Here is a 23,422-nt window from a genome sequence, read left to right as displayed (position 1 = left end):
TTTATAAATTTTAAAAAAATCTGAAACAAAATCCTAGCTGCAGCTAGCTGTAGCCAACGATGAAATCTACAAATACGTAAAATCTCAATGTGAAATTCATTGTATTTTAGGATACATAAAAATGACAAATGTGTGGATCTGAGTATAGTGGATAATGCATATTTCAAAATTATAAAACTTGTCAGACTTAATCATTTTTGTGTAGCCTAGAATACAAAGAAATTCACACTGAGATCATGCACGTTTGTAGCATATATCATTGGCTACATCTAGAAAAAAAAATCAGATTTTTTGAGACTTTAGAATATAACTTCTGATTTTTCGAAAACAAAAAGCTACATGTAGCTTCCCGAAAAAAAGAATCTATAAGTAGCTCGGTCTCCATTTGCAGTTTCTGAATTGAGGGCCCCTCAAAAAACATGTCACAAGGACATGATGTGACTGCTTGTAATTAGAAACTGGACATGTTATATATGTTGGTCGGCTGGTCGCTCAACGCCACAAGTTTCAGCCAGTCTATTTGTGAAGTTGTGACGCAAGGTCTACCGATAAAATGAATCCATGAGATGGGTGCATTGACTTTGTCATCTTGGAATCTAGACACAGCCGATTACGCTAGTAACTTTTATTTTGAGAAGACATTCACAAATAGAATCAGTATCAACAAACGAAGCATGCAGCCTTTGTAGTACAGGTACCTGTGAGACACTGACCATTACTGCACTGATCCATACCAAAATTGTCAAGCGAAAAGTAGCAGGCAGATAGTACACACTTCAAACTCACTCCCGCGATTCTAAAAATGGGTTCATTTGCTTAAATAATACAAATAAAACTAAACGGTCGGGCTGGCCTGTTCATGAGGGTTTCAGAACGGCTACAGAGGGTAGAAACTAAGCAACCAGAATTACAGTAGATAGTACACACGTGGTGGCTACTACTAAAGTTGAATTAAGCAGATGCAGTCGAGAGTACTCACTAGACTGTCGGAGAATCATTGCAGCACAGATAGAAGGCAATAACAAGTTCAGAGAAGTGAATCTGGGTTGGATGATTGCCAGCCTTGTCCAATATGCACACTCAACAAGTTAATGGCTTCAGCAGCCAACTTATACTGAAAATTTTGGTGACCACTTCATCCACCAGTCGTCATCAAACCCGATTTTCTTCCAAAGGGCGGCTGATCGGTCCATGGAGTAGTGAACTGACTTGGCAACACCCTGCGCAGCTTGCAGAGAGATCGCATGACAATAATCAATGACCAAAGACTCTAACTTATGTGCACGTCCCAGTTCAGCCACTCCAACATCAGTCACACGGTTACACATCCTAAGTGTGAGATTACTCAAGCATGGGGTGTGCGCAATGAAGCGCATCCCAACATCAGTTACCGCTTCACACACTATAAGCTCGAGTGTCTCCAGATGTGGTGAGGATGAGAGGGCCTTCATCCCCTCGTCATCAAAGAAGTTGGCAGTATTTAGCACGAGAACACGAATCGGGCAGGACTGAATGAGCACCAGAAAACCCTGTTGTGTAAATCCTATATCTGATGGCCAATCAGGAGCACATGCTGTGAATTTGAGTTCTACGATCTGAAGCATACGACAGTTTAGGGCTAGAGCGTAAAGGCTTTTATCAGTAAATGACGTCCTGGTTTCACAATAGCTGACGTCACTAGAGTAGAGCTGACGTGTGAGCAAAAGTGAGATGCTTTTAAGGTTGCTGCAGCTCCGGGATAATGCAATCATGTCATTGTCATTTAGGGCATGCACATACTCAAGGCAAAGGTTCTCCAATGCTTTACACTTCCCTAAGACAACACGAAGTCCTATTTCCGGCCAAGTTTTAATATGCGCCAACCTTAAATCCTTCAAATTCTCACAGCAGAAATCATATATATCCATGTTGTGAGCATCATACGAGGAGTCATAGACCTCATCACCTATAAGAGCATCATCATATCTTCCTCTTTTTCTGTCAAACTCAAACTTCTGGAGCTTCATCCATCCTGAACCAAACTTTAGGAGGTCATGATGATTGATTCCTGCGCAGTTCTTCACTACAAGCTCTTCCAACGATCCATTCCTACCAAGGTATTCCAGCCAATCTATGCTGTCAATTTTCTCGCAATCAATAAGGTGGAGAGCAGATAGACTCGTGCAACCAACTGCAACCAAAAATAGCCCAATTGAAGTTATTTGTGGTGCGGAGATCAGCCTGAGAGACACCAATGTCTTGCAATAAGATAAACAACCAAGACCAGAGTCATCGATGTATGAGCAGAAGCTTAAGGTGAGGTCAATCAGAGAGGAACAGTGAGATGAAAACACAAAGAGGCCTTTACTGTCCAACTGATTTCCATGTCCAGGTATCCAACCAGGTATCCAACCAGAGTAATTGATTTCCACTTTCCGCAAATTTGGGAACCGGGCGCACAATGATGTCAGTGATTCTGTAGCAGTGCAAAGACCGGAACCAAGACGGATAGCACCCCTTTGATTCCCCTCTATGTTGTAGAGCTGCTTTGACACAAGGGAAAGAGAGTTCAGATCACTGGTCCTGGTGATCTTCTTTAGAATCTCTGTCATCATAGCCTCCGGTAGGTCCTCCATTGAACAAACTCAGCTGTACAAAAATCAGGTAATAGCACGGTTAAGAAAACAACCAAAGAGCTGGACTAAAACTTATGATAGTATTGAATAAAGCATTGAGGCTAGAGATCACAATGGCAAAACTCATTATGAAGAATATTCTGAGGAACTTTGAGCATTTACTGTATCCGTCCAAAACTTGTGTGAACTTCATAAGAATGGAGATTAATTAAAGTAGCAAGCACCTTATCCATATCTAGATTGCTAGCAAGAAACAATGAATCTACAAGCCACATCATTAAATTAAACTACCGCCATAAGTAGCAGAGCATGAACAATGAACTAACAGAATATAAAGAAACAAACTAGAATTGGGGCAAGCAACTACGCAAGACAAGATCCAAGTGCTGAATCTGAACCTAATTATGTGGGGGGCGCGTAATTAATCACGATACAAGAGCATGTAAATTAGTGCTTGTAGCTCCTGGCAAGAAAGTAGGGGGATCGCCACCTGTATATATATTTTTCTCGAATTGGTGCTTACAAATTCGGGAGAAGGGAAGCTAGGTGATCACGCCACACCAGAGTGTGCCCCTTTAAATTGGTTGAGTAAAAACGATGAGTCCATGTAGATATGTTGGTGTGAGTTGAAATTTATGTATCTACTAGGACCTTAATGTAAAATGTACACATAATAATATATAGAAGAGAATAGAAAGAGGGATCGGCAACGATCCAGAAATTTCCCCATACTGTAGCTCTATCCCCTTCTCTATTCTCCCTCACAAACCACTAAATCCGTTTGAATCTCTGTGATTTCTGCATGAGCTTCAACATGGTATCAGAGCAGGGCGGTTCCTGTGTTTTCTCCCCGTTTTACTGAGCAAGAATCGGCCGCCCGTGAGGTCCTGCGTCGCCATTGCGCTGGTGGTGCTCGTGCGGTGGTGCGGCCACGATTTACTCCAGATCCTGTGTGGTCTGGCCGGAGTGAAGCTGCTTCAAAGTGTTGTTTGTTGCTGATCTCGGATCAAGGCACGTCCTTGTAACTCGGCAAGGTGTGAGCGACAAGGTCATCCTCATCCTCTGGTCACTGCAGTACATTATTCCAGACTTCTATTATTCACATGCTTCTGCCTTTCAACTACAAATATTTGAGGTACGTGTAGCACTGTGTTGATCTAGAGTTGACTTGAGAAGCAGTATTGCTTAGGAGAACTTGGTCAGATCAGCCTAGAGCATTGCAATTTGAGGCAGGCCCTAGTATAATTGTTGATTGTGTGTGCTTTTTGAGTAAAAAATGGGAGATTCCTCCAAGGACAAGCCAGGGGATCCGAGCATGGAAAAAATGTATGAACTCCTCAGCAGACTGTTTGAACAACAACAATCAAAATCAGTATCATCAAGTATGCACTCGAACCAAATCCAGTAAAATTGTCAGGTCCTGGTGACTATGTCAGCTGGGCACGCCATGCTCAACTAATATTAAGTTCCCATGGTTATAAGTGCATGCTGGATTGTGAAGAAGAAAAGCAGAAAACCAGTGATGCTTATACAAAGCAGAACAATGACAGAGTGTTGGTATGGCTGCTGGGAAGCATGGAACCAACAGTACAGCAGCAGGTTGAAATAATGTCAAGTGTGTCTGAAGTGTGGAAATCTCTAGAGAAGCAATTTTCTGGAAAATCAAACAAAATGCATGCAAACCGCATCATGGAAGAACTGACTCACTTAAAGCAGGGCACCAAATCCATAAAAGAATATGCAGGTGAGGCAAGGCGGCTGTACAGGGATCTACATTATTATCATCCCTTTCAACCCGTTGACAAGCAAGATCTACCCATCCATCATAAATGGTTTGAGCCGATTGTGGCCAAACTTTTTCTTGATGGACTGAACATGGAATTTAATCTTCGTCGGCAACTTATTTTCTCCCAAACAGAATGGCCCAGCCTTGATGATATTATATCCAGTGTACTTGAGGAAGAGACTCGCTTATCTCAACCTAAAGAAGATGATCTGAAATGTGGAGATAATCGTGCAGCGTTATCTATGCAATATCGCCGCACCGCCAAGTCCCTTGTCAAAGACAAAAGCAAGTCGTTCTGTGACCACTGTAAGAGGAATGGACACACAAAGGATGTTTGTTTTGAGTTGCATGGCTACCCACCTTGGTGGGATAAAGGGAAACCTCGTTCAGGGGGAGTTCAAGGGGTCAATAAAAGGCAAGCTAACCATATTACAACCTTGCGGGAGCCACCGGTGGTAGATGTACGAGATCTTGAGGAATTCAAATCCAAGCTTAAACTCTCAGAAAGCTCATCTTCCTTCCAGGACACCTCTAAGGCTGATTCCAGGATCATAACCACCTCTCACCAAGGTATGAAACCTTATCAAGCCAACACCACCACCAAGTCAAAACCTTGGATTATTGATACAGGAGCTACAAACCATATGACAGGGGCTTCAAACCTATTTCTTTCGTATACACCTTGTTCGGATAAAGACAAGGTTCGTGTAGCAGATGGTTCCATGGCACCAATAGTTGGACGCGGATCCATCCGTTGCACAAACTCATTGTCATTATCTCCAGTTTTACATGTTCCAAAATTCCCAGTCAATCTCCTATCATTTAGCTCTATTGCAAAATCACTTAATTGTGGAGGTTGGTTTGATCCTACTTGTTGTGTTTTTCAGAAGCTAAAGACGGGGAGAATCTTAGGGACTGGGACCGAGCATGATGGGCTCTACTACCTTGACGATGGAAGTGACGAAGTGGCTCTCACATCCTTCTTATCACCATGTCAAGAGTTAGTGTTACATCATCGTAGGCTTGGTCATCCTTCTTTTACAGCTATGTCACGTGTCTATCCTTCTTTGTTTAAGTCGTGTCCTAAGGATGTCCTAGTATGTGATGCTTGTGAACTAGCAAAGCATACCAGGGGCTCCTACCCAAGCGTCGGTCTGAGAAGTAAGAGACCATTTGAAGTAATTCATTCCAATGTTTGGGGACCTTTATAGATTGCTTTAGTCGTTACACGTGAGGTTGTTTCTGTTTCTGGACATAGATGGTTCGTAACCTTTATAGATTGCTTTAGTCGTTACACGTGACTTTATCTCCTAAAGTATAAAAGTGATGTCTTATCTGTTTTTAAAGATCTGTGTGCTCTTATTAAAAATCAGCATGAAGCCACTGTTAAAATCTTACGCACAGATAACGGTACGGAATATGTTAATCATGATTTTAATCAGTTTCTTGCCTCAAATGGTATAGAACATCAAACTACATGTGTTAACACACCAGAACAAAATGGTGTGGCTGAGCGGAAAAATAGACACTTACTTGAGGTTGCAAGGTCTTTGATGTTTACAATGAATGTTCCGAAATTTCTGTGGGGTGAAGCAATTAAAACTGCAACTTATTTAATTAATCGCATGCCCCTTTGTGTTTTAGCTCATAAAACTCCTACAGAGTGTCTTTTAAATTCAAATGAGTTTGTTGTCCCTCCGAAGGTTTTTGGGTGTGTTTGTTTTGTACATGATTATAGAAATGCTGTTGGAAAATTAGATCCACGAGCCCTTAAATGTGTGTTTATGGGGTATTCTTCCTCGAAAAAGGGCTATAGATGTTGGTGCCCCTCTGAGCATCGATTCTTTGTGAGTATGGATGTAACATTTCGTGAAAATGGATCATATTATGGGCCTGATGCCGGGTCTGGTATTTCCTTATCCTCACCTGAAGAGCAGCAAGAAGGTGGGAGTGATAATGTAAGGCCTGTCCTTGTCCTTGCACCTACTTCAGGTGATATGTCAATTACTAATGATACTCAAAACCAGGGGGAGGAAAATGATGGTGTTAGTGATAATAACTCTTGTCATGGAGATGAGGGCGATGCGGTAGGATCCTCGCCACTTCTATCTCAAGGTGAAGAGTCTTCAATTCATGGGGACCCAGGTACCAATACTACCCCTCCTAGTTCGATAGCTCCTATTAGCACTTCAAGGCAAAGTGATAATCAATTGTCTACTTCAATAGATACCTTACCTATTGCCTTAAGAAAATCCGGTAGAACACGAAACACACCAGAATATCTCAAAGACTACAAACATGATATATCCAATTACATCTCCTACAAGTGTTGTAGTCCATCCTTTCAAAGTTTTATTGCTTCTCTAGATTCAATTTCCATACCACGTGACTGGAAAGTGGCCTTAGATGATCCAAAATGGAAGGAAGCAATGCTGGATGAGATGAGAGCATTGGAAAAAAAATAAAACTTGGGAGCTCGTAGATCTACCACCAGGTAAGCAACCAGTAGGCTGTAAATGGGTGTTTACTATTAAGCACACACCAGAGGGTAAGATTGACAGATACAAAGCACACCTTGTAGCAAAAGGGTATACACAGACCTACGGTATAGACTATGAAGAAACCTTTGCGCCTGTGGCAAAGATGAATTCTGTGAGAACTCTAATATCTTGTGCGGTGAATTTTGATTGGAGCATTTACCAAATGGATATAAAAAATGCATTCCTTCATGGGGATCTACATGAAGAAGTGTATATGCAAATTCCACCCGGGTTTGAGTCCAGTTATAATACAAAGAGAGTGTTACGCCTGCATCGCTCCTTGTATGGGTTGAAACAATCACCAAGGGCGTGGTTTGATCGTTTCAGACAAGCTATTCTAAAAAGAGGGTATCAACAGAGCAACGCTGACCACACATTATTCTATAAACATGCTAACAATAAGGTTGCTATCCTGATAGTCTATGTTGACAATATTGTGATCACAGGCAATGACACCGGGGAAATTGTTGGCCTGAAGCATCATCTTGCACGGGAATTTGAAGTCAAGGACCTTGGACACTTGAAGTATTTTCTTGGCATAGAAGTCTCACGTGGACCAAAAGGTATATTTCTAACACAAAGGAAGTATGTTTTAGACCTGCTCAAAGAAACTGGCATGTATGGTTCAAAAACAGCTGCTACTCCCATTGAGCAGAATCATAGATTAAGCAGTGATGCGGGAAACCCAATTGATAGAGAACGCTACCAGAGACTTGTGGGAAGGTTAATTTACCTTTCCCACACGCGCCCTGATATTGCATTCGCTGTGAGCGTTGTGAGTCAGTTTATGCATAGCCCAAGAACAGCTCACATGGATGCTGTCACTAGAATCTTCGGTACCTTAAAGGCTGCCCAGGAAAAGGTCTTCTTTACACTAAGCAAGGAAACTTACAAGTTGAGTGTTATACCGATGCGGACTGGGCTGGTTCTCTAGATGACCGGCGATCCACATCTGGTTATTGTGCATTTGTTGGAGGGAACTTAGTCTCTTGGCGAAGTAAAAAATAGAACGTGGTAGCCAGATCAACTGCTGAAGCTGAATTTAGATCCATGGCACATAGTATATGTGAACTACTGTGGCTGCAAATTCTCCTAAGTGAACTAAGATTATTCGAGTGTAAGCCTTTGATGCTTTATTGTGATAACAAAAGCAGCCATTGATATTGCAAATAATCCAGTGCAGCACGATCGAACTAAACATGTTGAAGTCGATCGTCATTTCATCAAAGAAAAACTTGACAGAGGAGTAGTCTGTATACCATATGTGACCTCAGCTAGTCAAATAGCAGATGTTTTAACCAAAGGTTTACTAGAGAAGCCATTTTCTGTGTTTTGTACCAAGATGGGTCTATTTGATGTGTTTGCCCCATCTTGAGGGGGAGTGTTGATGTGAGTTGAAATTTATGTATCTAGTAGGACCTTAATGTAAAATGTACAAATAATAATATATAGAAGAGAATAGAAAGAGGGATCGGCAACGATCCAGAAATTTCCCCATACTGTAGCTCTATCCCTTCTCTATTCTCCCTCACAAACCACTAATTCCGTTTGAATCTCTGTGATTTCTGCATGAGCTTCAACAAGATATCAATAGATATCCCCGATCTAATATCAGTTCAACTAGAAATACCGTTTGCTGCAACCTAGGCTAGTCCTCCATTGCAAAAAAGCTTACTTTCTAGGACTGAACTAGGCGGCGGCGCCGCATATTAGCGATTCCGTGCGGCGGCTCCAGCTCAGCTCGTAGACGCGAAATCAGGAGGCGCTGTTTCCTCTGGTTCGGCCCGCTTAAGTAAGCATAAGGATGGGCCTTATTGGGTCAAAGTGTGCGTACTTATTGGATCAAAGTGTGAGATTCGTTGCCATTATCGCCAGATTAATTGGGAGCAATTACCAGAATAATTAGTCACATATCTAATTAACGAGTTACTTCGGTCATAACTGCCTGATTAATTAGATACTCCCTCCATACCGGTTTACTGGGCTTACTAGCCAAAGCGCTGCAACCAAGGTATTCAGTGATTGGGTCAGATAATTGTGTTTGAAGTGTTGGTAACGCTCATATTTATTTTGAAAACTGTGGTACTTAAGGCTGGAAGATGAAAGAACCAGGAAAGTCCCACTCCCGGTGGTCCTCTTGGTCTGCATGCAACCCATCCAGTGCATGCATTGGACAGCACTAGGAGCTAGCGAATTCTCCACCAAAATGAAAGCTGGCCTGATTAAATCACATGCAATTAAACAAGGTATTAATTAGCAAATTTGGCCTAATTTTTAGGTTTTTCCTCATTTTCATTAGGAGCCCAGTAAACCGGTATGGAGGGAGTACTAATTATCAGATTTATTCAGAGTAACTGCCAGATTAATTTGTGCATATTTTCCAGGCTAGTATTTAGTGCGTTCATAATTGCAAGATTAAGTAAGTGCAAATTGCCCGGTTAATTAGTAGTACCTGCCAAATTAATTTCTACAATGGAGTACTATAAAAATTTCAGATGAGTCTCTTGTCCCCAAAGTTGAACGCTGAAGAAGAATTCAAATTTCAGATTGCTAGATGCAAAGAGTTTTGATGCCGAGGAATCCTTCACATGCTTCATGGACCCCAAGCCTTGCGTCATCTACCTCGGGTACAGCAACTAAGCAACGGGGCTCGAGCTCTGTTCTCCCGGCGAATGAAGAACGAAGATGAACAGCCTCCTCCTCACGCGGCTGGCTCCAGGTGCTCGTAGCCGCCTGATGCATTCTCGTCGGCGGCGGCCTCCACCTCCCGGCGTAAGCGCCTGGCGGCGGCCGCCCACTCCTCGCGCGCCTCCCGGCGCCAACAGACGCGGGGCCTCCCGCAGGGGTTTACGGCGGCGACGACGCCCCCCTCTCGTGCCTCCCGGCGCGGGGCTCCTCATCCTCTCGCCGCGCGTTGCTGCTCCCTATGGCAGTGAGAGAGAAGGTGGATTGTGTGGACAGAAAGAGCTCGTGGGGATAACGATGGAAAAGGTGCGGGTGTGCCATGGAAACAGAGTCGTTCGGGCTTGGTCTGCTCTCGCCCGTCACCCCTATAGTGTGCGATGCGCGTTTTCTAATCGCGAGGCGTCGCACGGAAGGGCCAGCAATGCGGCGCCTCTCAGTAGATTTTCCCTACTTTCTAACAAGGAGGTCGATTTACAACTAAAATGGATGATACTACCGGTTTCCCTCAGGCAAGTCTTAGTCAAGAAATCGAAACGAGAAAAAAAAACGTGTACATGTCGATGGGGAAGCAACGAAGAGGGAGCAGGAGAACCAAGAAAACAGCGGCGATACAGAATAGAAGAAAGACGGGACCTGCGCCGCCGCTCGAGCTTGGAGATGGCGATCTATCAGCCTACTCCGTGGCGGCGGAGAGAGGTTTTCTCTGAGATTCGGAGGAGAGCGCGTCGCCTATGCCCTAGGCCGCAGCGGAGGGTAAAGCATTTCCGTGGAGCATTTACTCGATTACTTCAGTGTTTGGTTTGGTTGGCTACGGATAAATGAATGGGGAGAAGCAGTTCAGTGTTCTTTTGGCATGTGAGATGGTGAGATTTACGACCCTTGCACTTTTGAGATGATCAAAATATCGAGTGCAGCATTTGTAGCTCGGGCTTCATGTCGATCATCTCAAAATATCGAGATGATCAAAATTTTGAGATGATCAAAATTGAAAATGGTAATTTATAGTGCCAAAAAATTCTGAAATGGAAAATTCTAGACATAAGTAAGACAAATTCTATAAACGTGTAAATTTTCAACTCAAAATACTTTATATTTTATGCAATACAAAAATAATAAATATGGAAATCTAACTAGTGAATAGTGCAAATTTTAAAACCTACAGAAATTGTCAAATTTTGTCATCTCTATGTGGTCTAAAATATAAGGTGTTTTGAGTTGAGATTTTGTACGTCGATAGAACATACCGTTATCAACATCTAGATTTATTTTCATAATTTTATAAAACTTTAAAATGTCACTTTAATTTTTTTCGAAAAGTGGCCGATACGTAGCCCGAGCTATATTTGTAGTTTCCGGTAAAATGTCATTATATTCTAAGTTTTAAAAAATAGAAAAATATCAAGCATGGAGGTTTGTGGTAGATGCTTACTTAAAAAATCATAAGTTGTTACAAAAAATTGTGAAATATGCAAAATGCATATATCACAAATGATTGTGCTTAACTTATACTACCGCCCTTGGTACCAGCATTTACATACTCTAAGAAAAGCTTTGATAATTATTTTGGTTAATAAAATATGAAATATATGTCATAAAAGTTATATAGATGAACACCACGGATGTCCCAAAAATTCAACAACAGATCGGCTCAAGCATTACTGGCCACCGACAAGTCAAGCCGAACGATTCCGCAGCCCACGACCACCCATGCGGTAGAGAATCACAACACAGGCCACACCTCGTGCATATATATGAAAATGTATCCATTTTTAGGAGCATTTTTAAAGTGTCTCAAAGAATATTATTTTTGAAGGGCAGGTCTAGCGCACTGGTATAGTATCTCCACTTGTATCGTGGAGGTCCTAGGTTTAAATAAGTCTTCTTGCATAAAAACAAGGAAAAGGCTGCCTAGAAATACCCTTTCCAATATCCCACAATGTGTGAGAGCTTTCAGCGGTACGCTATTTCCTTTCCCTTCTCTTTTGAAGTCTAGCAATAGATTTTAGCAATATGATTAAATTTGTCACTTTTTCAAATGCCTCTAAAATAATTGAGAGCATTTTGATGATTTTTAGGAACACTTCTAATTGTTACTAAATTGATATTGTGACGTAGTAGTGGAAAGAAACATGTGTAGAGCAATAGGCATAAACAACCGATATACAAAGGACGTGGTTCGGGTTCGGTGGTTGGTATTTGGTACCCGGTTAGGTGCAAAACTTGTAAATTGGTTGCTGGACTCTGGAGCTCCTCTTCCAGGCCAAAACAAAACTAAAAGCACCTAAAGGTAAAACCGGCCAAATAAACTACTCCCTCTCTTACTAGATATAAGACGTATAGTGTTTTGAGAAAAATTCTGAAATATAAGATGTATTGCGATGCATCACTTGTCTAGATAATTTTATTAGGGATTTGATTATGTTTCCTTATCTTTAAAAAATCCTCTATTTTCTCACATCAAATGTACATGGGTAATCCCGTTCAAGCCAGGTGTAATTTTTCTTTAATATGTGTTCTTTACTTTTCGTACTAAAAACTATATGGTTTATATCCAGAAACAAAGGGAGTATATTTTACCGCAATCAGGGTTATCAGGTCCAATATTATCTTTTACCTGTATATAGGCTAAGCTAGTAAAAAAATGCCTTCCCCCTATTTTTCACCCACTTTCTTTTTGAGCAAGGGAAAGACGCTTCATTTCAGCTCAAGTACATTTTACAAAGTACATCAAGAAGCGCGCAGCCCTGCAAACTGGCATTCTAAAGAGCTACAAATATAGAGTAAAGGCTATTGCTGTTGAAATATTGGGCCCACTTTAAGTGGCCTATACTAGATTTCAGATTTCCCTATAAATCTCAAAGCCCACATAGTGGCAGCCTTGTGAGTTTGAGCCCAAGTTGGTGGCAGCTCACTAGCGAGTGGCAAGAGGTGGGAAGTTTAGTCCCACATGGAAAGTTGGGAGGAAGTTAGACCACCTTATAAGGTGGGTTGTTCCACCACTAGTAAGTGAGTGAGAATAGGAGTGCTACACGCGCGCGCTCCTCCTCCTCCTCGCTCGACTCGACACGTCACGACGCGCTCGTGGTGAGTGGATTGAGCCTCGAGCCTAGACTTTCCTTACTTTTTGCAGCTCAGGAAAACGAACAGAGTCCTAGACGGACGCGTCGCAGTTAGTCGGTTCGGGTCGCTCCCGGATCGTGGGCTATCTGTAACCGACTCGAAACGTTCGTGCGACGTGGGTGTGGCCCACGTTGCCTAGGGTTTCCCGAGCCTATATAATCTCCTACCCGGCTACCGCAGAAACACATCTAATACACGAGTTAGGGTTTCCACCTCTCTCTGCTTGTGCCGCCATCATAGCCTACTCCATCCCGCGCGCCGACGTGCATCGGCGAACGGGAGAGCAGGTCTCCGGAACCACTCGTCCTTGCGATCCTGTACGGGAGAGGGCGAATTAGGTTTTTGGGAAGCGCTCTGCGCGACTGCTCAAGCTCTTCATCACGGGTCGCCTTCCGTCCAAGTCGGGCGGTGCTGCCTACCGTCGTCTACAACGCCGTCTACTTCGACCCGTCGTCCCCGTCATCAACAACGTTGTCATCAACAACGTTACTGCTGCGACATCATCTGCTACACCTTCACCGCCACCTCCACCAGATCGGTACGTGCGACATATCTCGATCTGTTTAGCGATGGATGTTGTACTGTTTGCTCTGCTACTGTTCATGTTGATCACTGCATCTAGTATGTTCGAGTTTCACATGTTAGTAGTTATTGTCGTCATGCTTAATATTCAGGAATTAATCATGGAAATTGTGCCTAATTATCCAACAATTGCTGTGAGCAGAATGGCTTCCAATTTTAATTATTTTGTTATGGTGTGTTTGGAATTTCCGTCTAGAATCAGAGGCTGGTGACCAATTTCAATTTCTGTTTAGATATACAAACCATGAAATAGTGCCTCCAACAAGGGAAATACGTTTTCATGTCAACTCAAGTACAATTTACAAAGTACAGCAAGAAGCGCGCAGCCCTGCAAACTGGCATTCTAAAGAGCTACAAATATAGGGTAAAGGTTAATGAATGACAGGTTGAGTCAAATTTTGCCTGAGAACCTGATGACTGATGAGCTGTCAACTCCTCCACTAGCGTTTTTGTTAACGCTGTGTTGGATGTTGGAAAATTGGTATGGAATTGAATTGAAAAAAGAATTTTAAATCTAGGATGGGAAGGAATTCCAATTTCAATTCGGCTGTTTGGGTATGTTTGAAATTTCCTGCTAGAACCAGCTGGTGATCAATTCTGATTGCTGGTTAGATATACAAACCATGGAATAGTGCCTCCAATAAGGGAAAGACGCTTTCATGTCATCTCAAGTACATTTTACAAAGTACAGCAAGAAATGCGCAGTCATGCAAACTGGCATTCTGAAAAGCTACAAATACAGGGCAAAGGCTATTGCTGTGAGCAGAATGAATGCAACCAATAACAGGTTGAGTCAAATTTTGCCTGAGAACCTGATGATTGATGAGCGGTCAACTCCTCCACTAGCGTTTTTGTTAAGAGAAATTCGACCAACTAACAGAGGCACGGTGCTCTCACTTCAGACCTCCAGAAAAAGGCACGTGCTTCCTATAAGGGGACGAAGAAATACCATGAGCTCTTCCTACCGTTTTTCCTATAAAGGAGCTCCCTGTGTAAATTACCTTGGTTTACTAGATGGACCTGGCGCGTGTTGTTGCGCCGTTTTCTGTTGTTGGTCGTTGCTGAGATAAATCATTTCATTCAGCATTACATTGCATAGAGATGCTAACAAACTCACGCAAAGATACATGTTTATGGAAAATGATTATAAACATTAGCGCAACTGTCTAGGACTGGGATCCTCTAGCGAATAGCGTTTTCGGAGATGTCCTTTCTATGTTGTACCACGCGATCTAGGTTAGAAGCTTTACAAAAATAGTCAGAAGCAGAAGGCTAATTCATATGCAAAGCTCATGTGTGATGGTTCTTCCTAATTCCAAGTCATTTAATGTTCTCTAATCTTACAGGAGTGACTTTCTCGCAGCAGCAAATTATTTCTGTAGCCCTCGTACAACTTGCTCTATCTTATTTCAGTCGGTTATATTTCCAATCTTAAAATTACTAATACATCATACACATGGTGGCACTCCCCATGTCGATTCACTGCCATCGTCCATGGTAGTTAAGCTATGATATTGCTCTCCACGTACGTTTCTTCGAACAAACTCTTCACCTGCTCCAGAAGCCTGATCTTGAACAAGCATCTGAACGAAATTTGTCATGGCTGCCTGGAAAACCCAAACCTGTTGGACATAGCTGTGGAGCGCTTGTCACCGACGCTTGGTTGAGACCTGAATTACAACGGGAAAACAGTGCGTTGATATGCTTACAGACCACGAGTACTGTAATATGTGTGTCCTCGAGTACTATATGTCTTTCTCTTGGAGCAACTGATGCTATCCATTCCATCTCTGAAAAATATGTCTATTCATCGTAAAGAAAATTCTAGTATGAACAAAGACCAAACCTCTTGTTTTTCTGGATTTTGCCTGCACTTGCTGCTACGCTGAATTCATCGACCATCTTTGCCAAGTCTGTTGTGCACGCAACCTGATCTTTTAATTTATTTACAAAAAGCGTCTGGATGTCCCGTAGATTTGTAGCACAAAATAGGAGAAAAAACTACAATATCTCTATGACATTTGTCAGTCACACAACACACCTACATATTTTCAGGGGGAGTAGATTCTTCATATGTTTTATGCAGATGTCTACTTTCCTGAACATATTGCAAGGAGTATCTGCTGTGGTATGTCAGAAAAATATCGATATGTGCGACCAAACGAACTGCAAACACAAAAAAATACGATCCATAGATCACACTCAGCCATACCAGACATAGGGAGGTCTTCTTGTACGACACACCAGCCGACAAACAGTTTGTGCATATAGAACCACCTTTAGAACATAACTTAGCCATCTGAAGAGTGATAGTGAGAATTGCATGAAAATATTAAATCGCATGGGAAACAAACTGAAAACACTCCAAATAAATTAAATAGTAAATTCATCTATCTGAAACGCAGCAAACAGGGAACAAACATCTTCCTTGATCATGTACATATGACTGAAAGTAATTTAAACTAAAAGGACTTCTAGATTAGTTAATTACCAAAAGTGATTTTCTATCTGCAGCATAAGTGATTTTCCTAGAGGAATGATTTCTCATATGAATGGACAACTCGTCGAGGCCTTGTCTACCTTCATTACTCACACCTCCTGTAGTGATAGTTCCACAACAATTAGACATTAGTTTGAATTCTAATTCTAGTCCACACAAAAATTGCAGCACAAAACTCTTAGGTGACTAATTTACCATCTGGATCAGTTTTACGCATGACATTATGCAGTGTTATATGTACCAGATCTTCCTAAAAAAACCACCAAACTCTGCAAAACATATTGCAATCATTGCGTATATGAAGAAACTGAAGAAATGAAGAAATGAGCAGCATTCAGAATTATACTGGCAAAACTGAAGAAATGTCAGCACACACATACAGGTGCACAAGACTGAAAGTTTAGGCCAAAAGGAATTCGATGCCCTTCATTATTTTAGCTGAGAAGGCATTCGTCAACTATTATATATTCATATGTTTGCTCTCAGATAAACAAATCCTGAGAAACAGAGAATAACAACCTTTGCCTAGTGGTTTACACATTTCCCTTGTTTTTATAAGAATGTCTTATAAACTGGCATTTGTCGCTCTTGTTGAACTTTATAACTTTAGTGATCCTTCCACCAAAATATGAGTGTAATTTTCTGCTACAGTTAAAACTTTAAATGGTTAATGTGTAAAATGTAGCCAGGTGATTCCGATATCAAGAAAAAAGGGGAAATCACGTCCTACCCAACGTTTTAATCCACTAATGCTGCAATATGTTGGCTCTCTACCTGACAATACTTTCCACCTGCAAGGTCTCGTCCATCCTACAGCAGATATAATCCTTTAAATTTGAAGAATGATAACACATGATCCAAGAAATAGCCAACGCTCACCACACTCTATGGAGCTTAGTGCTTCCTGGTGCTCACAAGTTTTCTGTCATGATGTATGTTTGAATGTCTGCTATGTACAATTTACATTGCACTCAAAGTCCAGTTTGGGCAGCCGGGTGAGCATATGCATCTAGTTTATTTTGTTCAATCTTCCACATTTGGCATTCCTACAAATCGGTTGTTGTGCACACCTGACACACTTGCAATATCAAAGGTTTAATTTTGTACAATCTATCTCATCAGGCATTTGTTCAAACAGCTGGTGACGTACAATAGCAAAGTGAAACAGAGATTCATCCGAACAAAGAACCAGTTACCTACTCAATATCTGCAATGGAACCAAATTGCGGGAACCATGAGGAGCAGGCAGCAGCGCCGGCGAACACGCTCACTAAGTCGTCACTTAAAACACCATGCATACCACGATTTGGAGCAGGTAGCGCCGCACACGGACGTGGCCGACTCTGTCGCAACGCCGCAACCAGAGGAAGGATGGCAAGGTGGAGCACCAACAGGGACCAGCACCACCACAGCGAACGGCGCCCTCAGTAGCTGACCAGGCGGAGGTGCTTGCTTCAGCTGGAAGGCGCTGCGGAAGGCGACACCAACAACGACTGGACCATCAAACCGAGTTGTGGACTTGTGGTCAAGGTACGAAGTTTGAAGGGGAATCCCTGTAGGAGATCGAGGCCGAGGCTGCCCAGGCGCATAGCAGCAGCAACCAGAATCCAACTGCCGCGGTGATTTCAAGAGAGAGACCAATGGAGGGTCGAAGTTCTATTTGCCTATGCGCCAAGGGCCTATCACCGAACGCAACCAAAGAGATCGACGAGCGACGACGCGGTCAACCAGGGACGCTCCATAGTACGAATGAAATCTTCCCAGCATGTGGGGCCCGCGAAAAGGACCTGCCGATTCACCACAATCGCTCCCAACCCTGGAAGCTTAGATCTCTTAGGAGATTGCGTCCTGTAAACAATACTCAGGATTCACATAACCAGGAACGAACTGTCCTATTAGAGCATCTCCACCGGCGGCTCTGATAACGACCCCAATAATATTTTAGAGACCGGTATCGAAAATAGGCTCGCACCGGCACGCTCTAAAAAGCACCGGCGCAATTTTGAGCCTAATAAAAGCATAGGCAATCCCGTGTTGGCAATTTGGCGAAGGGTGAATCAGATGCGCCAGCGCCTCGCGGCACATCGATTTTCGTGGGTGGGGCTGGCTTGGCAGCGAGAGGACGCGATGGTTCGCATCAACGCGGGAAGGTTGGTCGTGGGCGTTAATGGTCTCCCGCGCGAAAACCGAAGCGGCGACGAGGGCGGTGACTGGCCACGTGATGTCCACCCGCCTCCCCCACGCCTCCCTTAAAACCCAACCGATGCGCATCTCTCTTCTTCCCCGTTTTCCAACCCTAGCCGTCGCCACCGCCATTGTCGCAGACGCCGAGCCAAACACCCACCTCCCCCACGCACCCCACCGACGCGATGGCGCACAACGACGAGGCCGGCGGCAGCGGCGGCGCGCTCCGCTCGCTGCAACTGACGTACGACGAGGCGGATGTACTATATTGGCAGTGCATCCCCATACAAGTACAGTACAAGCTGCCGCACGGGTGGCACATCTCCACCACCGGCTTCGCCGTGCCACCGCCGCCACTGGTAGGACCGGAGTTGTGCACCCTCGTCACCGAGCGGCGGAAGCATATGACGCCTGCGGAGAGATGCCTGCCGTCGAACGCGCTCAACAGCCCGGCGTGGTCGGGGCTTCGAAGAGGACCGCCATCGAGCTCGCGCAGGTGGCCGACCGCGCGAATGACCGCTTCAACAAAGTCGGCCACCGTGCCTGGTGGCTCGGCTGCGACTTCGATGCCACACTGCAGCAGTATGGCTACCGCCAGCGCGTCCGCGGTGACCCGCCGCGCATCCCGATGTACTACCCGCAGGCGGAGTGCATGGCGCCGGTGGCGCCGCCTCTACAGAGGTCGGCAAGGACGGGCCGTCTGGGAGCTCGTGCACCGGATCGTCGCTCGCCGGCGACCGCACGCGCTCGGCCACGCACACGCCTCCTTCGTGTGGCGTCGTCATCGACGACGGGGCGAGGCCGCGTCTTCGGCTCCGGCCCGTCGGACGACGGGTTCGGCCCAACGTCGCCGCATCAAGGAGGAGGAGGCCCCCACACCACTTCCGCCGGTGAAGAGGCAATGGTGGGAGATGGAGGCGGAGGCGGCCCTCCGTGGCGGTGACGACCCGTAGGAATTCCCTGGATAGAACTTCATCGTCGGTCACTCCGTCGAGGAGGACTACCGGCAAATGACGATGGACCCGCAGCAGGCGCCGGTGTGCTCCGCCAGGGACCACGGCGCCAACTTCGTCGACCTCGCCGGACCTTCCGAGCCGTCGGCGCCAAAGGAGGAGGAAGACGATGACTGGTCCTTCAGCACGTCCAGTGACGACGGCGGCGACAATGCCAATAACCTCGACTTTAGCGCCTTCGACGCACGCGCCTAGTTTTTTCAGTTTTTATTTTAAATTCGAGTAACTTTTGTATAAAACTAGTCAATATTCATATAAATTTCGGTTTTTAAATGTTATTTTAAATTTGAATTTCTATTGAGACTGCCGTATAGAGGATGCTCTGTTAGTACCCTCCGTACGGCATTGCCGGCGCCCCTGTCGGTGCCTATTTGGAGGGACACCAGTGGAGATGCTCTTAGCTCCTACAAGAAAAGGATGGTAGAGAGCGCTAGTAGAAATCAGAATTCAGAAAATCAGAAACCTGCTTTGAGCTGCGCTTTAGATACACAATTTCAGGTTCTCGATACTAAACTGACGAACCAAGCAAACACTGAAACAATTCGCTAGGAAAAGAGCAAGCACTGAAACACATGATTCTAATCACTTCACATGGTGTCCCTCTTATCCATATTAGTTGCAACTAATATACATATGTCTAGACATATTTTAATTCTAGATACATTCATACTAGTGTCAAGTAATATGAATCGGAGTAGTAAATTATGCTTTTTTTTTTGTACACTCACAATACTCTTGACAAGGAAACAGAAATGCAAAACCCTCTGACAGGTAAAAAAAGGTAACGAAAAGAGAAGACTGAAAATCTCATTTGAATTTTAATGCGAGGACTACTGATGAACATGGAACCATGGATCAGGCGGGTGCATTAACTTCGTCATCTTGGAATCTAAACACACACACACTTATGCTAGTAACTTTGCCATCTTGGAGTACTAGCAAATATTCTTTTGACAAGACATGGGAAGACGTCCATCAAAACAAGCATACCGCATGCCGCCTTTGTACAGGACTCCAAAATTACTAGTACACTGATCCGTGCCAACATTGACACACGAATATAAGGCAGACATGCAGGTCCCCAAAATCACTTCCACTGTAAAACAAAAAGGATTCATGACATTTTCCTTAACTAATATAAATAAAACCAAACGGCCATATACTCATCCAGAGCACACAGGGAAATCTTGGGCCCGTTTGTGCAGATTTCGAAACGGCTACAGAGAGTAGAAATGAATCAACCAGAATAACAGTACATCGTACACAAGCCGTGGCTGCTATTAAAGTTGCATTCATCAGATGCCGACCAAAGTTCATCACTAGTAGAATGCCATACAGGAGAATCATCGCAGTAAAGGTAGAAGGCAATAGAAAGTTCACAGAAGTGAATGTGGGTCAGATACTCAGATGGTGCACACTCAACAACTTAATGGCTTCAGCAGCAAATTTATAACCAGCTTGCGAGACCACTGCATCAACAGCCGCCACCCAAACCTATTTTCTTGCTAAGGGCAGCTGAACACTTCTCGGAATAGTGAACTGACTTGGCAACACCCTGCACACCTTTCAGAGAAACCTCACCACAATACTCAATGACCAAAGACTCTAACTTACGTGCACGTCCCAGTTCAGCCATTCCAACATCGGTTACCTCATGACACAACCGAAGTGTGAGATTAATCAAGCATGGGGTGTGCGCAATGAAGCGCATCCCAGCATCAGTTACCGCAGGACAAAATATAAGCTCGAGTGTCTCCAGATGTGGTGAGGATGAGAGGGCCTTCATCCCCTCGTCATCCAAGAAGTTGGCAGTGTTTAGCACAAGAACACGAATTGGGCAGGACTGAATGAGCACCAGAAAACCCTTTTGTGTGAATCCTATTTCTGATGGCCAGTCAGCAGCACATCCTGTAAATTTGAGGTCTACGATCTGAAGCATGCGACAGTTTAGGGCTAGAGCATAAAGGCTGTTATCAGTAAATGACGTCCTGGTTTCACAATAGCTGATGTCACTAGAGTAGCGCTGAAGGTTGAGCCCAAGTGATATACTTTTAAGGTTGCTGCAGGTCTGGGATAATGCAACTATGTCATTGTCATTTAGGGCAAGAACATACTCAAGTGAAAGGTTCTCCAATGCTTTACACCTCCCTAGGAGAACACGAAGTCCTATTTCTGGCCAAGTTTTAATGCGTGCTAACCTTAAATCCTTCAAGCTCTCACAGCAGAAATCATATATATCCGTGATGTGAGCATCGTAGGTGGAGTCAAAGACCTCATCACATGGAAGAAGATCAAATCTTCCTCTTTTCTTCTCAAACTCAAACTTCTGGAGCTTCATCCATCCTGAACCAAACTTTAGGAGGTCGTGATGATTGATTCCTTCACAATTCCTCACTACAAGCTCTTCCAACGATCCATTCCTACCAAGGTATTCCAGCCACTCTACGCTGTCAATTTTCTCGCAATCAATAATGTGGAGAGCAGATAGACACGGGCAACCAACTGCAACCGAGAAAAGCCCAATTGACGTTATCTGTGGTGCGGAGATCAACCTGAGGGACACCAATGTCTTGCAATAAGCTAAAGAACCAAGACCAGAGTCATCGATGTATGAGCAGAAGCTTAAGGTGAGGTCAATCAGCGAGGAACAGTGGGATGAAAACTCAAAGAGACCTTTGCTGTCCAACTGATTGCCATGTCCAGGTATCCAACCAGAGTAATCGATTTCCACTTTCCGCAAATTTGGGAACCGGGCGCACAATGATGTCAGTGCTTCTGTAGCAGTGCAAAGACCAGAACCAACATGGATAGCACCCCTTTGATTGCCCTCTGTCTTGTAGAGCTGCTTTGACACAAGGGAGAGAGAATTCAGATCACTTGTCCTAGTGATTTTCTTGATAATCTCTGTCATCAGAGCCTCTGGTAGGTCCTCCATCGAGCAAATTCAGCTGTACGAATCAGGTAGTGTCAAAGTTTAGAAATCAACCAAGGAGCTGGAGTAAAACTTATGATATCAGAATAAAGCATGTGAAGATGGAGATCACGCTGGCAACATACATTATGAAGAATATATTGATGAACTTTGTGCATTTACTGTATTCGTCAAAAATTTGTTCATTATTCATAAGAAGGGACATTAATTGAAGTATTGCAGTAGCTAGCACCTTATCTATCTATACATTGCCAGTAAGACACAATGAAACTACAAGCCCATCATTAACTGAAACAACTGTTATAAGTAGCAGAGCCGGAAATGGCGCAAGCAACTCTACAAGATAAGACTCATGTGCTGAATCTGAACCTACTTATTTGGAGGCACCGAATTAATCACATGAAAATTAGCAGTTTAGCACTTGTAGCTCCCAGGCAAGAAAGTAATATTTAGACAAAAACGAATTAGAGATAATTTTTTACTAGATAATGCCCAGCTTTGTTTTTAAAACTTCAGGGGGAGGATCCCCATCTGTATATATATTCCTGAAATTGGTGCTTACAAAATCGCATGAAGAAATCCTCAACCGATGAGTCCCCATGGTGTAGTCCATCAATAGATACCACCCGACTATTCAACTAGAAATTAATACTACTGTTTACTGCAACCTAGGCTAATATTCCATCACAAAAAAAGCATGCTTTCTACCTAGGAGAATGGCTTTACAACTAAAATGGATGATGCTGCCGGTTTCCCTCTGGCAAGTCTCAATCAAGAAAGCGAATCGAAAAAAGCAAACCATGTACATGTCGATGGGGAACCAACGAAGAGGGGGCAGGAGAACCAAGAAACGGCGGTACCTTCAGCACGGCTGGGAGGTAGTAACAGCGGCGAGAGGGAATAGAACGTAGGAGGGGAACTTCGCCGCCGCTCGATCGATCAGGCTAGTCCGCAGCGGCGGAGAGTGTAAACCCTAGTCTCGCTCGCAACGCCCTTCGTCTTTCTCCAGCGGAAAAGAAGATGGCGAGCTGTAGCGGCGCCACGCTCACACGGGCCAAGCCCTGGAACCTTGCTGGGCTGCTGGCTTCTCACACTCGACGTAGTGTTAACATTTGAGCCATTATTTTCCCCTAAAAAAACAAATTGAGCCATTATTTTCCTCTGGAGTACTCCTATTTGGTTATGGACAATTTATTTTGCTACTACTAGTTTTATACTCGTATCTTTTTACAACTTAGTGACAGACACGTCACCTACCATGACTAGGTCTCGAAGACCTGCCGAATAGACTTAGTCTTTCCGAGGTCCAGACCTGCCGAATAGACTTAGTCTTTCCGAGGTGCTTATAGAGGTAGAATGCACCGGATCAGTTTTTTGAACTCAGTCTCTTAAAGGTGCTCATATGGGTAACATGTGTTTGTGTGCGTGCGTTTATAGAGGTGAGTGTATGATTTTGTACTGTGTT

At 43.9% G+C, this 23,422-nt stretch overlaps 3 protein-coding genes across 5 annotated transcripts; 1 reads left to right on the top strand and 2 right to left on the bottom strand.

Annotated features, from left to right (window-relative positions):
• Nucleotides 1-794: 794 nt before the first annotated feature.
• On the bottom strand, nucleotides 795-10,490 carry LOC127301126 (F-box/LRR-repeat protein 14). 2 transcript variants are annotated; one of them, XM_071820200.1, is made up of 3 exons: nucleotides 10,260-10,490; nucleotides 3,139-3,684; nucleotides 795-2,628 (listed from the first exon to the last, which is right to left on the bottom strand). In XM_071820200.1, exon 3 carries the CDS (start codon nucleotides 2,613-2,615, stop codon nucleotides 1,110-1,112), a length of 1,506 nt encoding a protein of 501 aa, XP_071676301.1. In that variant the 5' UTR covers nucleotides 2,616-2,628; nucleotides 3,139-3,684; nucleotides 10,260-10,490; the 3' UTR covers nucleotides 795-1,109. The 2 variants fall into 2 exon arrangements, with proteins under 2 accessions (XP_071676301.1, XP_051187301.1); XM_051331341.2 differs by lacking the exon at nucleotides 3,139-3,684 and having other exon boundaries at nucleotides 10,260-10,489.
• LOC139831063 (uncharacterized) lies at nucleotides 3,684-8,441 on the top strand. 2 transcript variants are annotated; one of them, XM_071820201.1, is made up of 4 exons: nucleotides 3,684-4,971; nucleotides 5,289-6,359; nucleotides 6,429-6,546; nucleotides 7,388-8,441. In XM_071820201.1, the coding sequence occupies exons 2-4, from the start codon at nucleotides 5,955-5,957 to the stop codon at nucleotides 7,873-7,875; spliced, it is 1,011 nt and encodes a 336-aa protein (XP_071676302.1). In that variant the 5' UTR covers nucleotides 3,684-4,971; nucleotides 5,289-5,954; the 3' UTR covers nucleotides 7,876-8,441. The 2 variants fall into 2 exon arrangements, with proteins under 2 accessions (XP_071676302.1, XP_071676303.1); XM_071820202.1 differs by lacking the exons at nucleotides 6,429-6,546; nucleotides 7,388-8,441 and having other exon boundaries at nucleotides 5,289-5,702.
• A 9,596-nt stretch (nucleotides 10,491-20,086) lies between the features above and the next one.
• Nucleotides 20,087-23,006, bottom strand: LOC139829677 (F-box/LRR-repeat protein 14-like). Its single transcript, XM_051331345.2, has 2 exons — nucleotides 22,818-23,006; nucleotides 20,087-21,973 (listed from the first exon to the last, which is right to left on the bottom strand). Exon 2 carries the CDS (start codon nucleotides 21,958-21,960, stop codon nucleotides 20,500-20,502), a length of 1,461 nt encoding a protein of 486 aa, XP_051187305.1. The 5' UTR covers nucleotides 21,961-21,973; nucleotides 22,818-23,006; the 3' UTR covers nucleotides 20,087-20,499.
• Between the last annotated feature and the right edge of the window lie 416 nt (nucleotides 23,007-23,422).

The sequence above is a fragment of the Lolium perenne genome, chromosome 5 (genome assembly GCF_019359855.2).
Source record: "Lolium perenne isolate Kyuss_39 chromosome 5, Kyuss_2.0, whole genome shotgun sequence".
Classification (NCBI taxonomy): domain Eukaryota; kingdom Viridiplantae; phylum Streptophyta; class Magnoliopsida; order Poales; family Poaceae; genus Lolium; species Lolium perenne.
The sequence above is the reverse complement of the archived record's forward strand: the minus strand, read 5'-3'. Positions and strand labels throughout refer to the sequence as shown.